This window comes from Hyla sarda, chromosome 4 (assembly GCF_029499605.1).
Source record: "Hyla sarda isolate aHylSar1 chromosome 4, aHylSar1.hap1, whole genome shotgun sequence".
Taxonomy (NCBI): domain Eukaryota; kingdom Metazoa; phylum Chordata; class Amphibia; order Anura; family Hylidae; genus Hyla; species Hyla sarda.
This window is the reverse complement of record NC_079192.1, coordinates 76,794,327-76,809,751: the sequence shown is the minus strand read 5'-3', so window position 1 is coordinate 76,809,751 and position 15,425 is coordinate 76,794,327. Positions and strand designations below refer to the sequence as shown.

The 15,425-nt window shown below is 43.7% G+C and overlaps 1 protein-coding gene across 2 annotated transcripts in view; it reads left to right on the top strand.

Moving 5' to 3' along the window:
* LOC130368114 (glutamine--fructose-6-phosphate aminotransferase [isomerizing] 1) overlaps positions 1-15,425 on the top strand; it is a 52,375-nt gene that overhangs the window by 10,850 nt on the left and 26,100 nt on the right. For both annotated transcript variants that reach the window (XM_056571415.1, XM_056571416.1), the window contains exons 2-3: positions 10,383-10,490; positions 11,931-12,038. In XM_056571415.1, the coding sequence (XP_056427390.1) occupies positions 10,383-10,490; positions 11,931-12,038 (216 nt within the window). The remainder of the gene's footprint in view (positions 1-10,382; positions 10,491-11,930; positions 12,039-15,425) is intronic.

The following is a 15,425-nucleotide window of genomic DNA, read 5'->3' as shown; positions in this document are numbered from 1 at the left end:
GAGAGCTGTGTTGGATGGGTTGGGTGGGGGAGGAAGAGTCCCAGGGGTCGGACCTTCAACGATCTGACACTTATCTCCTATTCTTAGGATAAGGGATACATTTTTCCATCCTGAAGTACCACAACTCCTCATGAATGGAATCTGCAATAGAGCCTATAGCCTTCTATATTGTCTCCATAGCCACTCTTAACGCCACCCACTGTATAGGTATCCATATACATGCCATGGCTGTCGGCTAGATGTTTAGTTGTCTGACGGCTTTCTTTCCCGATTACCTCTGCACCCATGGATGCTTAGCTCGTCCGAGTGTTCACGTGTTCTGAATGCCATAAGCCTCAGTTTGTATGTACTGTGCTGTCAAGCAAGGCCCGTTCTGTTTTGCCTACAGAAATCCAGTCCAGATTTCTCCAGCTGTTGGCTCCTTCAAGGTTTTCATTCAAGGAATTTAATTTTGCAGATGTAAATTTAATTATTTATTTATTTTTTTGGAAGACTCCATTCCATTCACATCTGTGTTTATGAAACTAACAAAAAATAAGTTCATAATGGATTTGTAACAGCAGTGATCTCCAAACAGTCAACCTCCAAGTGTTGCAGAACTACAACTCTCAACATGTTCGGACAGCAGTTGGCTGTCCAGTAAAGCTGGGAGTTGTAGTTTTGCAACATCCGGAGGTTCACGGTTTGGAGATCACTGGCCTACAGGCTTTATGAAAACATGTCTACAGTGAAATAATTACCCCCCAAAGTTACTTGTCGCTGATGTGATCTGTAAGGATACATCTTTGACAGATCACAAATGTCTAAGTTAAATATATCAATAATATATTTAGTAAGATTTAGCAGATTTGTAAATTACGTCAATGGAGAATCTGTGTGCAGACTTCCCGGACACTGGGGCACAATCTGCCAGTGCTAGGACCGCACGGTAATGCGCCCTCTTATAGACGGCTATGGATTCCATGCAGTCTCCGCACAAAGAATGAATGTGTTCATTCTTTGTGCAGTCACGTAAAATGGAATTTCCATGCCGGAAACAGCTGACACAGAAATTCGTCCGTGTGCATTGAATTCAATGGGACTCTGCTGCTGCAGAATCTCTGAGCCAGATTTCAATGCAGAATCCGGCCCGGAAATTCTGCCCTGTGAACCTAGCCTTTCGGTCTGACCACTGTGTTCTCTGCTGCCACCTCTGTCCGTGTCAGGAACTGTCCAGAGCAGGAGCATATCCCCATAGCAAACCTTTCCTTCTTCAGACAATTAGGGTATGTTCACACGAGCGGACCCACAGTGTATTTTGCGCTGCAGATCCGCCGCTGAAGGACCCCTGCATGGTGGCTTCACATGTGTCTGCTCAGAGCGGCAATACGCTTCTAGGAGCAGACACACTGTGATGTGCGAGTCGCAGTGCGCATGCGCAGTATACTCTCACATCGCGGAAGCTCTTGGCCCAGCTCATGGAGCAGGGGGAGCGACCCCAATGTGGCGAGTACACCGCGCACGCGCAGCAACTCGCACATAGCAATATGTCTGCTCGTAGTGGCATATTGCAGCTCCCAGCAGGCACATGTGAAGCCACCATGCAGCAGTCCTTCAGCAGCGGATCTGCAGCGTAAAATACGCTGTGGGTCCGCTCATATGAACGTACCCTAAGTCTTTGCGGCTAAGCAGCAGTACCCCAACTAATAACCACATCCGTTTTTATTGCCGCAAGTGGCTGAAATCTTGGAAAAGATGATGCAGTGTGCAAATCTTGATATTGGTCATTTCTGGTAAAACAATGACTCTTGTGGTAATTAGTTGCGCTATTGTTAATTATCCCCAAAGTGTGACCACAGCCATAAACTTGTAGCCAAGGATAAGAACATTAATGCTGTGGGAATGGTAGAGGGCGGTGTGACGGCAATGCCTCGATTATCAGCCGGGTAATCAGTATTTACTATAAGGAAGGAATGCGGAATCCTTGGACTGGCTCTGCCTAGGGACACACCTGTTATTGTCCTCGGGCATCCAGCTTCATGTCTTTATTTTTCGTTGCCTTGGTTGGTGTGGCAGGTATTTTTCCCCCAAGCTGTTGTGTTTGTGAGCACCTCTTATTGGCGTTAAAGGAAAGAGAAGTCAAAATTTGTACTTCTACAATATTAGTTTTCTGTTTAATAATCATTGCTACGTAGAATAGAAAATGCCTCTGTGAATGGCTCCCTAACTTTCCCCTCATGTGTCGCTATAATTAGTGTCCCCTCTTCTTCCTATGTCAGTCATTAGTGTCCCCTCATCTCCCCGTGTCCCAGTCATTACTGTCCCCTCAACAAAACAAAACAAAACTGTTTTACTTATCCCCCCTTTACTTATCCATTCTCTTTGGTAAATAAGCAGTGGACATCCCATGGCAGTCGTCACGCTTCGTACTTCTGAATATGGGGGTGTAACCATCGAGGCAGATGATTGGTTGAGGCGGTCACCTGACATCTGCTGCTTATGTAACGCCAAAACGGGAAAGGCAGAACGGGAAAGGGCTGACACAAACCCCAGCATCACCACTAGAGATGAGCGAACTTACAGTAAATTCGATTCATCACGAACTTCTCGGCTGGGCAGTGGATGACTTTTCCTGCATAAATTAGTTTAGCTTTCAGGTGCTCTGGTGGGCTGGAAAAGGTGGATACATTCCTAGGAAAGAGTCTCCTAGAACTGTATCCACCTTTTCCAGCCCACGGGAGCACCTGAAAGCTGAACTAATTTATGCAGGAAAAGTTATCAACTGCCGAGCCGAGAAGTTCGTGACGAATCAAATTTACTGTAAGTTCGCTCATCTCTAATCACCACGAAATTCTGGGTCGCTGTGGTACACGGCGCCTGATTTATAATTTTTTTTTTTAATCTTCTTTAGGGTATTTCCACACTTGGAAAATGTATTTCGGACATTTTTGCATGTTTTTTTTCATCCAGAATCTGATGTATGTTCCATTGCATGTCTTTATTATGGATTTTTTTTCTGTTTATAAGCATAGGTTCTCGGGAAGTGGTCTCCAAACTGTGGACTTCCAGATGTTGCAGAACTACAACTTCCAGCATGCCCGGACAGCCAACGGCTGTCCGGGCATGCTGGGTGTTGTAGTTTTGCAACAGCTGAAGGTACACAGTTTGGAGAGCACTGTTTTTTTCTGCATTCACATCTCGTTTTTACATTACAGTTCCCGTATCAGTTTAAAAAAACAAAACAAAAAAACGTATGTTTCAAAACTGGACCAAACCGTATACAACCGCATATACCTCTGTACAGTTTTAAACCGTATACGGTTTGAAAACGGATATCCGGTTGCATACGGTTCAATACGTTTTTTGAAGAAAAAAAAAACGGATATGGTTTTATGTTTGTCCTTAATTAAATAAAGTTCTTATTGTTCTATTTGTAGGAAGAACTTTCGGCATGCACTGCGCATGCGCAAACTGCAAAACCGTATTGTGCAAACCGGATGAAACCGTACGCACCACCACGGGCTGTATCCGTTTTTTCACCCGGACATAAAATCATAGTAGACTACGGTTTTGTGTATGGGAAAAAATGGATAAAACCGTAAATGATGCAAAATGTACATAACTGGATGCTACGTTTGGCATACGGTTTTCAATGACATGTCTATACATACGGTTTTCAATGACATGTCTATACATACAGTTTGCAATACGGTTCCATACGGTTTTTACACTGAAACCGGATACGGGAACTTTATTGCTAAAACGAGATTTGAATGCGGCCTCAGGGGAATTTATAAGGCACAAGCCGGAGAATTGTATGGCAGGACTTGGTCCCATACATTTCTACAGGCAAATTTGTCGCAAAAATTTCTGCTCGTGAAAATTTGTCCGTGCATCTGTAGCTCATTCTTTTGAGAGGGACAGTCACATGGAAATATCTGCCAGGTGTGAACAACCCCTTGAGAGCAATGTTGTCTTTATTAATCATACGGAAATGTAATTATTATGCGGTTACCCATTTAATCCCATGTTATCAGTGGAATCGAGGTCTACAGTCTCTATGGACAGATGGGAAGGGAGTGAAGTCATTATTTTGATAACTGGCCGCAATGTTAGTGTATTGGGAAACAGGGGCCCTGCCCGGAGATGGGGGTTCAGGGATCATGTGTGTGTTCCCATAACTTAGAAATAGCTCTTCTAGACTGGATTCAAATAAAATGGCTAAGATTAGAATGTGAATATTACCTTAGGGTACGTTCACACGTGCATATTTTGCTGCAGATTTTCCGCAGCTAATTTCACTACCCATTGATGTTTCTGTTTTTTAAGTTATCCAGAGGCTTCCTGTCATTTGCACAACTTCATGAAGTGACGCATGCTGAATAATGAATTTTGCGCCATGGCTGAGAAAAACGCACACTTTTGTGTAGCAGGTTTTGCATTGCGCAAAAATCTGCGCTTGTGATAAATTCATCCCCCCCCCCACTCGAGTCTAATTCACATGCTGCAGGTTTGTTGCATACGTTTCTGTCACTAATGTAGAATGCCTCATCCAGGCAAGGAATTGGCCGTAAGCATAACCATTTCTTTTATAGCTTCTGTTAATAAGCGCAATATTCCATTTAATCATTAACTTTTTATGACAGACCTTGGTCCTCAGATTGTCGGCGTGCAGCTATAAAGCAGTCCTCCGCATTCAGCTGTATAGCCGTCCGTCACCTGTAAATAGGAGTCTATGGAAATAGCTGTGTGGCAAAACCTTCACATAGCATTTAGGTAGTGAAAACACAAAAAACGTAAGTGACCTTTCAAGGGTATTGCTTCACCTTCTCAGACGCCTCTGCATCATCTCGCACCCTTTTATATGCGACTATACATTCCTGAGTAATAAAAGACAAAGCAATGTCACTATTAATACGTAATGGAAAAAAATAAAAATAAATCGAGAGCGGACAGGATCGATCTTCACGTATAACCCATTCATGTACCAATCAAGCAATTCAACTTACTTCAACCAGAGGGGTTTCTCCATCCTTAAACCCAAAGGAAATAACTTTTTAGCCCTCTTTCACACCACGATTTGTTCCTTTGAGGCACGAATACGTCAGAAAAATGTCAAAATGACATTCCGATGTATCCATGCAAAGACGGCACAGGCCCCATTGATTTCAATGGGCCGAGCATAGTCAGCTAGGGAATAGGTTCTGGTCTTATATAAGTTGTGGTTCGCACTGAGAAATGCTGCAAGCAACAATTTTTAGTCTGAGACAAAGCTCTGATACGTTGGGAAAAGGACCCGAATGTAGTCACTTGCTGACTACACTTGGACCATCCAGGTCCTGTGCCCGTCTGAGCGTGGACACGTCGGCATTTCACGTTGACATTTTCCTGATGTAGCACAAACCGTGGTGTGAACCTACCCTAATAAAAATTGTCACATTGTTTCCCAGAAAATGAAATAAGGGCTACTTAGAATTTGAACTTTTATCACAGAACTGAGTGACTCAAGTAATTTCTATATTTTTTTTCATATCATATGGGTGTATATATATATATATATATATATATATAGATAGATAGATAGATAGATAGATAGATAGATAGATAGATAGATAGATAGATAGATAGATAGATCTAGACTTTAGAACATAGAATCTCATGTAGTATAAGGAGCATTTGAAGGTGTTGGGAGAAGCCTAAGAATGTTCCTTGTATAAGGCGCCCTGTGTTCTGCGCCGCTCGGCCTTTCGTCAATAACGTTTTAGTCCGGGAAGTGGAGTGAACAGCCTAGGCCTGGCAGCCATCCACGCTTGCTTATAAAGATGACTTTTCATTTATTCAAACCACAGCTCCAGCACGGACAACAGTCCATAGAGCGATCCTGGGGTCTGCGCCCTGGCAGGATGACTACCTGGGATATGCCCTGAAGCCCACAGGCTAAATAGGTCCTGGCATTTATATAGTCTGATTTATGTGTGTAGCGCGTTCAGAATTTTCTTTATATGGCAATATACAAGTAAAATAGGTCTTAAAGTGCCTTGTCGCTTTTGCTGGGTGTATTAGATAGAAGCTATGTACATATATATATAATCTCTGACATTGTTTGAATACTTTCTATTTCGGTAGGCCAGAAACTCGCTAGAACATATCTTCATAGCGACGGAAAGCATTGCGCGTGTATAGTCTGCGACATTGTGCATTTTATCTGCTCAGGAGCTTCATGTTGCATCTGTAGCGTATGGTCTAGGTCTGCAGCATGGGGGGCTGCAATGTACGTTACTGTAGTGACCCTCAAACCATGTTGACATTTGGCTTCGGCCTAGTTTTATACATATGACTAAATCGCAGTTACTGAGTTGCCCATAGCAACCAATCAGATCGCTTCTTTCATTTTTCAGAGGCCTTTTCAGAAATGAAAGCAGCGATCTGATTGGTTGCTATGGGCAACTCAGCAAATTTTCCTCTGGACAGGTTTTGATAAATCTCCCCCCTTGAGTTCCCTAACAAGGCTATAGGGCCTGGTGGGAGTTGTAGTTTTGCAATAGCTGGAAAGCCACAGGATGGGGAACACTGGTTGCCCACAGCCGCCAATCGCATTGTACTTTTTGTTTCATACCCTAATTTAAAAAATAGTTGCCCATAGCAACCAGTCACAGTGCGGCTTTAATCTTGTCATCTGCTTTTGAAAACTGTTGTCCATAGCAACCAGCACAGCTCCACTTTCAGAAAGAGCTCCATCGTGAAAAATGGGGAAAATTCCCCTTAAATAACAAACGCCTGATGGACCCATTCAATTCAATGAGATCCGTGAGGACCTGGCTGTCAGTTGTGCTCTGAGAAAGCTGGGAGTTGCAGTTTTCCATTAGCTAGCTCAGTGGTCTTCAACCTGCGGACCTCCAGATGTTGCAAAACTACAACTCCCAGCATGCCCGGACAGCCGTTGGCTGTCCGGGCATGCTGGGAGTTGTAGTTTTGCAACATCTGGAGGTCCGCAGGTTGAAGACCACTGAGCTAGAGGCTCTCTGGATGAGAAACCCTGCCCAACACACTGGCACCCAACCAAGTGAATGGGTCTGGCTGCAGTTCCCTGCATCACCAGGAGGTGTCCCTATGATTGGGGCTACAGCACTAAGAGCTGTGGCCCATTCTTTCTTTCGCAGCATCTAAGTCGGGCTCTAAGTTATAAACTGGGAATACCCCTTTAACTGCTGTCATCGTACACAAAGTGACTTCACGTTGCATGTTAAGCTATGCCCCCTTTTTTGTTTGGCGCAAATTGCATAAGAATTACGGAGCGTTTACAGCAGTAATTCTGCCCTAGCTTACTATTTCCTATATATTTTCAAAATCACTGCTTGCAGTCATTTAATAGGACACCTTTATAGGGTAAATGTCTGTCCTGGTGTATGGCTTGTTAAAGTGCAATTATCAGATCTGTCTTGTAGTGTGCCATTTATATGGCCCGGACAGAATCTTAAGGGGGTACTCCGCTGCTCCGTTGTTCCAAACGCTGGAGCTGGCGCCGGGAGCTTGTGACGTCATAGCCCCTCCCCTCATGACTTCACGCCCCACCCACTCAATGCAAGTCTATGGGAGGGGGCGTGACAGCTGTCACGCCCCCTCCCATAGACTTGCATTGAAGGCGCGGGGCGTGAAGTTCTTCAGGGGGCGGGGTTATGACATCACACGCTCCCGACTCCAGCGTTTGGAACACTTTGTTCCAAACGCTGAACAACGGAATACCCCTTTAATGTTGAGTGACAGCAAGCAGAGATCTTGAATATACAATACAATGTATTAGTATTATAAATTTTATTACCAACTATAATAATATTACTAATATATTTGTTAAAACTATAATGCCCTTTTTAAGCCCAGTATAAACATCAGATAAATGTTAGCCAATTTTTTTTGACTATTTAATTTTTCTAAATGTATCTCCAGTAACTTACTATATAATAGTGCCATAGCACCCCTAGTGCTGACACGTTATATCTGCAACCTGTAATAGAAATGTATTAAAGGGATACTCCGGTGAAAACCTTTTTTCTTTTAAATCAACTGGTGGCAGAAAGTTAAACATATTTGTAAATTACTTCTATTAAAAAAATCTTAATCCTTCCAGTACTTATTAGCTGCTGAATGCTACAGAGGAAATTCCTTTCTTTTTGGAACACTGATGACATCACGAGCACAGTGCTCTCTGCTGACATATCTGTCCATTTTAGCAACCATGCATAGCAGATGTAAGCTAAGGGCAGCATGGTGGCTCAGTGGTTAGCACTGCTGCCTTGCAGTGCTGGGGACTTGGGTTCAAATCTTACTAAGAACAATAAATAAAGCATTATTACTATTATAACGTCAGCAGAGAGAACTGTGTTCGTGATGTCATCAGAGAGCATTCCAAAAAGAAAAGAATTTCCTCTGTAGTATTCTGCAGCTAATAAGTACAGGAAGGATTAAGATTTTTTAATAGAAGTAACTTACAAATATGTTTAACTTTCTGACACCAGTTGATTTAAAAGAAAAAAGGTTTTCACCGGAGTACCCCTTTAAGTAGTTGACATCAGATGGAATATGCATATACAAAAAATGGAGTCATTTGCAAAAGCAGTTTTTTTTAAATACATATAAATCTTTATTGAACACTATAAATGAAAAAGTAGGAAGGATTCCACCCAGAGGGGGAAGAGGAAACAATAGGTGTCGCTCAGGTTGCCATAAAAATGTCTACGCAAAAATTCATACTGACATCATAGATTGCTAAAAGTACTGTGAAACAAAATCCCAAGGTATAAAATACATATAACCTATACAGACAACAGTACAGAGCATAGGGTATGATACATTACTACAGGATAGACACCGGAGCGACGCTCCGGTGCCTATCCCCTTTTTGTAGATCTAACATTAGGAAAACTCAGCATAATATCAAAAACTAACAGGTTGTTATTATACATTTTTGATCAAAAAGTACAAACCCACTCGCCACGTCAAGGCCACCTATTAAGAGTGGGTCCCTAACGTCCCTAGCATAAAATGGCGTAGCACCGGGCGGCGACCACCACCGCTGCGACACAATATTTAATATTGTTAATTACGTTTTCTCATTTATGTGGGTCAGTTTCGACAATCGCTTTTGATCATTCACATCTTGCAAAATCTTAATAAATTAATCTTAATAAATAATCGTAGTTGTCTTACTGGTTATAGATTGTGCAAGATGTGATTGTCATAACTAAAATGATTAATAAAAAATATTATATGTAGATTTAGTTCATCAGTCGTCCTGTTAAAAAAAAAAAATAAATAAATAAATAAATAAAAAAAATGTACTTGTTGGGTGCAGACACCTTCAAGCATCGACATGACTGCAGTGTGTACACGTGTCTATGCTGCAGTCTTGATATTCAAGTTTTTTATTCTTGGCTATAATTTGGGCCTGGCCGGTTCTACAAGGCTGATTGTTTCTGCTGGGCCTGCTTATCTTGATATTTGACCTGTTTACTATTTTTTACTAAGAAGCCGTAGCTAAAGGTGACGTCATGTTAGCCGCTGTCGGTGAATAAAGAATGAGGAAGTACCGTATATACTTGAGTATAAGCCGACCCGAATATTAGCCGAGGCTCCAAATTTCACCCCAAAAACCCAGGAAAATGTATTGACTCGACTATAAGCCTAGGGTGGGAAATACATCATCCCCCCCCCCCATGTCATCATCCAGACCCCCGTCATCATCCCCCCCCCCCTTTCATCATCACTGCCTGTCAACCCCTTCATCTGTGGTCTTCAACCTGCGGACCTCCAGATATTGCAAAACTACAACTCCCAGCATGCCCATCTGCTTTTGAAAACTGTTGTCCATAGCAACCAGCACAGCTCCACTTTCAGAAAGAGCTCCATCGTGAAAAATGGGGAAAATTCCCCTTAAATAACAAACGCCTGATGGACCCATTCAATTCAATGAGATCCGTGAGGACCTGGCTGTCAGTTGTGCTCTGAGAAAGCTGGGAGTTGCAGTTTTCCATTAGCTAGCTCAGTGGTCTTCAACCTGCGGACCTCCAGATGTTGCAAAACTACAACTCCCAGCATGCCCGGACAGCCAACGGCTGTCCGGGCATGCTGGGAGTTGTAGTTTTGCAACATCTGGAGGTCCGCAGGTTGAAGACCACTGGGATTGACAGGCGGAGAGTTCACTCGAGTATAAGCCGAGGGGGGGGGGGGCGTTTTCAGCACAAAAAATTGTGCGGAAAAACTCGGCTTATACTCGAGTATATGTGGTATTTGCTTTGGTGGCAAGGAAGGGTTTCCATGATCTGTGCTATCATTACTGATCCTTTAATTCCAGCAGGTAAAGCATCCACATCTGCTGTCATGTAGTAATGGTATATTTTCTTTCCTAGGAATATTTGCATACCTCAACTACCACGTGCCTCGCACCAGGCGTGAAATCCTTGAGAGACTTATCAAAGGTCTTCAGAGATTGGAGTACAGAGGATATGACTCTGCAGGTAAGCTGTATACCCAAGCCTAAGACTATCCTTACCCTGATATATTTCGCTTGGCGTAACTAAATTACATTATTGCTCTTATCCTTAAGGATGGACATTCCCTAATAGAGTCTATTGCCCTATGGTATATGATCATGGCCTGTTAGCTCTTTTCAGGAAGAGTCCCCCCCCCCCCCCCCCCCCCATACACATAAGCTTAAAATCAACAGGTTCGACCGGCAACTGTCTAATGTATATGGCCGACACAAATTAATTTTATGGTCAGCTCTTCACTTCCTTTTTTATTTCTATTTTGTACATAGAATTAAAGGGGTACTCTGCCCCTAGACATCTTATCCCCTATTCAAAGGATAGGGGATAAGATGTCTGATTGTGGGGGTCCCGCCGCTGGGGACCCTCACGATCTCCCTGCTGCACCCGACTTTTGTTTAGAGCGTCGGGAGCAGCGCCGGAGGCTCGTGAGTTCACTGCCACGCCCTGCTCGTGATGTCACGGCCGTGCCCCCTCAATGCAAGTCTATGGGAGGGGGCGTGACGCCCCCTCCCATAGACATGTATTGAAGGGGCACGGTCGTGATGTCAGGAGCAGGGCACGGCCGTGACCTCACGAGCCTCCGCATCGCCAGTCATCCGGCATGGAGCAAAGTTCGCTCCGTGGACCAGATGTTTGGGGTTCCACAGCTGAGATCGGAGGTGGGGGGGGGGACCCCCCGCGATCAGACATCTTTTCCCATATGCTTTTTGGATAGGTGATAAGATGTCTGGGGGCGGAGTACCCCTTTAAGTCTAAACGAGCAGAACTGCAGTGTAAAGAACAAGCTTACTGATAAGTACATGCATTGAGAGCTGATTTCCATTATAGCATTGACTTCACAGCAAAATTCATGTGTGACCCTACCCTAAATGTGTTTTGCCACCATAAACCACAGCATAGGGGATAAGTGTATGATCATACACGTTGTCCCTGATTTATCAAAATGTGTGCAAGAAAAACTGGAGAGATTTTGTTGAGGATGCACTGCCCCTCCACTCCAAATGGATGGGAGCTTAGGGAGTTCTGTCCCTGATAAGGCTGGAGGTTCCAGCACTAGGACCTCCAATCCCCTTGTAATCCTGTATTTAGCCCCTATCCTATAGATTTGGGATAAGTATTCCTGGTGACAACCCCCCCCCCCCTTTTAAGCTCTTTGTAGTTTTCTTTGATGTGGTATACAGAGCCGTACCGTTGGACACTTGGCGTATCTGGCTTCGCTTCTAAATAATCAGTTAGTTGTCTGATTATAAGGCCAAGAATGTCGTAGTCTAACACTGTTCGATTCTACATTTATTAGGTTGCATAACTTCACAGAAGTATTATTGTGAGTATATTTCAGTTTGGTTCCTCCATGCAGTGAGGATCGGGGACCAATAGCAGTTCAATACATTGTTTTGTATGTTGTAGGTGTCGGAATTGACGGCGGCAATGAAAAGAACTGGGAGAACAACGCTAACCAGATCCAGCTCATCAAACAGAAGGGGAAAGTCAAGGTCTTGGATGAAGAGATTAACAGTATGTAGCTCCTACATTCTTCAGTAGTTTCCTGCATGTAGATGGCTGGAGGGCTGACTGTGGTTTGGTCAGTGCCAGTCCTGGCTTTGATCTTCTCTGCTCTGTATTTCTGAAGTGTAATCTCTTTAGCTCAGAGTACTGAACAGCAAACACTTAAAGGGGTACTCTACTTGCCATAGAGATATATTACATCTATATAGTGACCCCCCCCCCCCCCCGACCTACGATGGCCCCGACATACGATCATTTCAGCATACGATCACTCTCAGAGGCAATCGCATGTTGAAGGCAGCATCAACATACGATGCTCTTGTATGTCGGGGCCATCGCATAAACTATAGCGCTGACTGCTTCAGCTGCCACCGGATAACCGTTTACGGTGACTATCACTTACCTGTCCTCGCGGCTCCGGCGCGTCCTCTTCAGGATCCCCTGCATTGTCGGCGCTCTCCATCGTCGTCATCACGTCGCTGCGCACGCCGTCCCGTCATCCAATAGGAGCGGCGAGCGTAAAGACGTGATGGCGGCGACGGAGAGTGGGGAAGCACAGGCCTTGCCGGAGCGTCGGGGACACCCTGGGGATGTGGCGACAGCGATGGAGGGCGACATCCAGGGCAGCAGTGACGATCCGGAGTGGCGGGGACACGTCAGTATAACCTCCAATACCAGTGGTCTTCAACCTGCAGACCTCCAGATGTTGCTAAACTACAACTCCCAGCATGCCTGGACAGCCTGCCGACCTCCAGATGTTGCAAAACTACAACACCCAGCATGCCCGGACAGCCGTTGGCTGTCCGGGCATGCTGGGAGTTGTAGTTTTGCAACATTTGGAGGGCCGCAGGTTGTAGACCACTGTCCTATACTTTACATTGCACGGATCCCTCAACATACGATGGTTTCAACAAACGATGGTCCATTTGGAACGGATTACCATCGTATGTTGAGGGACCACTGTACTGGTTCAGCCTTTAGATTTATAGGAATATTCCTATCGTGCTTGAATAGGGGTTGTCCCAAGGTTAAAGGGGTTATCCAGGGAAAAAGCTTTTTTTTTTTTTTTTTTTTTTTTTTTTATTAATATATATATCAACTGGCTCCAGAAAGTTAAACAGATTTGTAAATTACTTCTATTAAAAAGTCCTCTCTGATGACACGTGTCTCGGGAACCGCCCAGTTTAGAAGCAAATCCCCATAGCAAACCTCTTCTAAACTGGGCGGTTCCCGAGACACGTGTCATCAGAGAGCACTTAGACAGAAAAGAACAACCTTAACTTCAGAAGCTCATAAGTACTGAAAGGATTAAGATTTTTTTAATAGAAGTAATTTACAAATCTGTTTAACTTTCTGGAGCCAGTTGATATATATAAAAAAATTTTTTCCCTGGATAACCCCTTTAAAGTTCATCTTTAAATGGTATGGTTGGTGAGGGTACGACTGCTGGAAGGAGAACATTGGGCAGTTGTCCTGGAAGTGTATGAAGTGGCGGCTCCTTTACGCCACTGCCGCTTCATTCATTCATTCATTCTTTATGTGACTTCTGAACATTGCTGAACTCTTCTAGGTTTGGAAGTCCCATAGATAGAGACTGGAGCGGTGGTTGATCATGTATTCTGCCGATCCATTCACTTCATGGACAATTGACCTCTGCCCTCATGATAAATGGGATAAGCCTTACTGTTGTGCTTTAGTTCTCCTCCACATTCCTCCTTCCATGATGCGGATAGAAGATGGCACCAGTGTTGCCAACATGGTGTCCTTGTTAGTTCATGCCAGTGACTATGTGGCCACCTTACAGGCTGTAGAGCGGGAAGTTGTGGGAGAGAAAACTGCCTAAATAAAATCCAAACATTCGAACAACCCTTTTTAAATCCAGTCATGAATGTATACTTCTGCAGGTAGGTCATATTCCTCTGCCGCCAGCTTCCTGAAGGGATAAAGTATACAGCAGAGTAGTCTTAAGACTTCTTTCTTCTACTGTCCTTCCCGAAATTGTGTAATTTATTCTCCGGGAGACCCACAAAATAGAAGAGCTTACACATGTCTTTAATAAGAACCTTTCCTCCTTGTAGCCCTCTAGGGATTTTATAATTTTTTTTTTTTTTTTTCCTCGAATACCTTTTTCAGGAAACATGAGCACCTGGGAGGTAATATGGCTGTGCCCCAAAGCCATTTGCTATTTTCAGCTCTTAGGAAATAGAATTTTTTCTTTTTAACTCTGTGTAATAAATCCAGCAGGGGTTAATGTTAACTTATTTTCAAAAAGTGTAAAATCCATTTTTATTTTTTATTTTTTGCAGCTGGTAAAGGGTTACAGACCCGGGTGGGATACTTAACAGTGTATTCTGCATACGTGGAGCCTTAATGGATGTAGAGTGGCAAGGTTTCTGTCGAGTCTCCTAATGACGTGAAACCTAACACGTTCTAAGTTTTTTTTTTTTGCTGGGTCCAAGCCTTGCGCCAGATATTTATTTTCCAACAAAAACAGTTTCAGGAAAATGTTATTTAGTCACATTACAGTCCCCCCTCCAGCTCCCCTGCTGCTTTGGCCCTCCCCCCCTTTAAGCATAGGGACTGCCAGAGGATTTCATAATGGAATCAGACATTTAAGTAAAGCCAGATCCATAGAGAACTTGAGAAAATGCAACATATACAGGGTATATAACACAGCTTAATAATCCCTTTATTTAGCCTTGCAGAGTTGGATTCTTATCAGTTCCTAGTTTCTGAATGATATTTTGGCTTTTTCTAGTTTAATTCCTCCTGGCATTTCCCCCAGAATAAAAGTAAAGTCCAATAAATATTCCGCTTATTCTGAGGAAAAATAAAATATATGCTGCCATTTCTGCATCAGCTGTACCAACATTAAAGGTGCCCATGCACGTTATATTAAATCAGCCAAACTCTTTCGCTGGCAGGTTCAGTCAGGGACGTAGCTCTTTCGCCGGCAGGTTCAGTCAGGGACGTAGCTAAGCAAAAGTTCAGCTTAAAGAGGTTCTCCAGTGAACAACAATTTTTTTTCATATCGACTGTCTCCAGAAAGTTAAACAGATTTGTTACTTACTTCTATTAAAAAACATGAATCCTTCCAGTACTTATCAGCTGCTGTATACTACAGAGGAAGTTTAGTTGTTCTTTTCTGTCTGACCACAGCGCTCTTTAACACCTCTGTCCATGTTAGGAACTGTTCAGAGTAGGAGAAAATCCCTATAGCAAACCTATCCTACTCTGGACAGTTCCTGACATGGACAGAGGTGTTAGCAGAGAGCACTGTGGTCAGACAGAAAAGAACTCAACTTCCTCTAGAGCAGTGGTCTTCAACCTGCGGACCTCCAGATGTTGCAAAACTACAACTCCCAGCATGCCCGGACAGCCGTTGGCTGTCCGGGC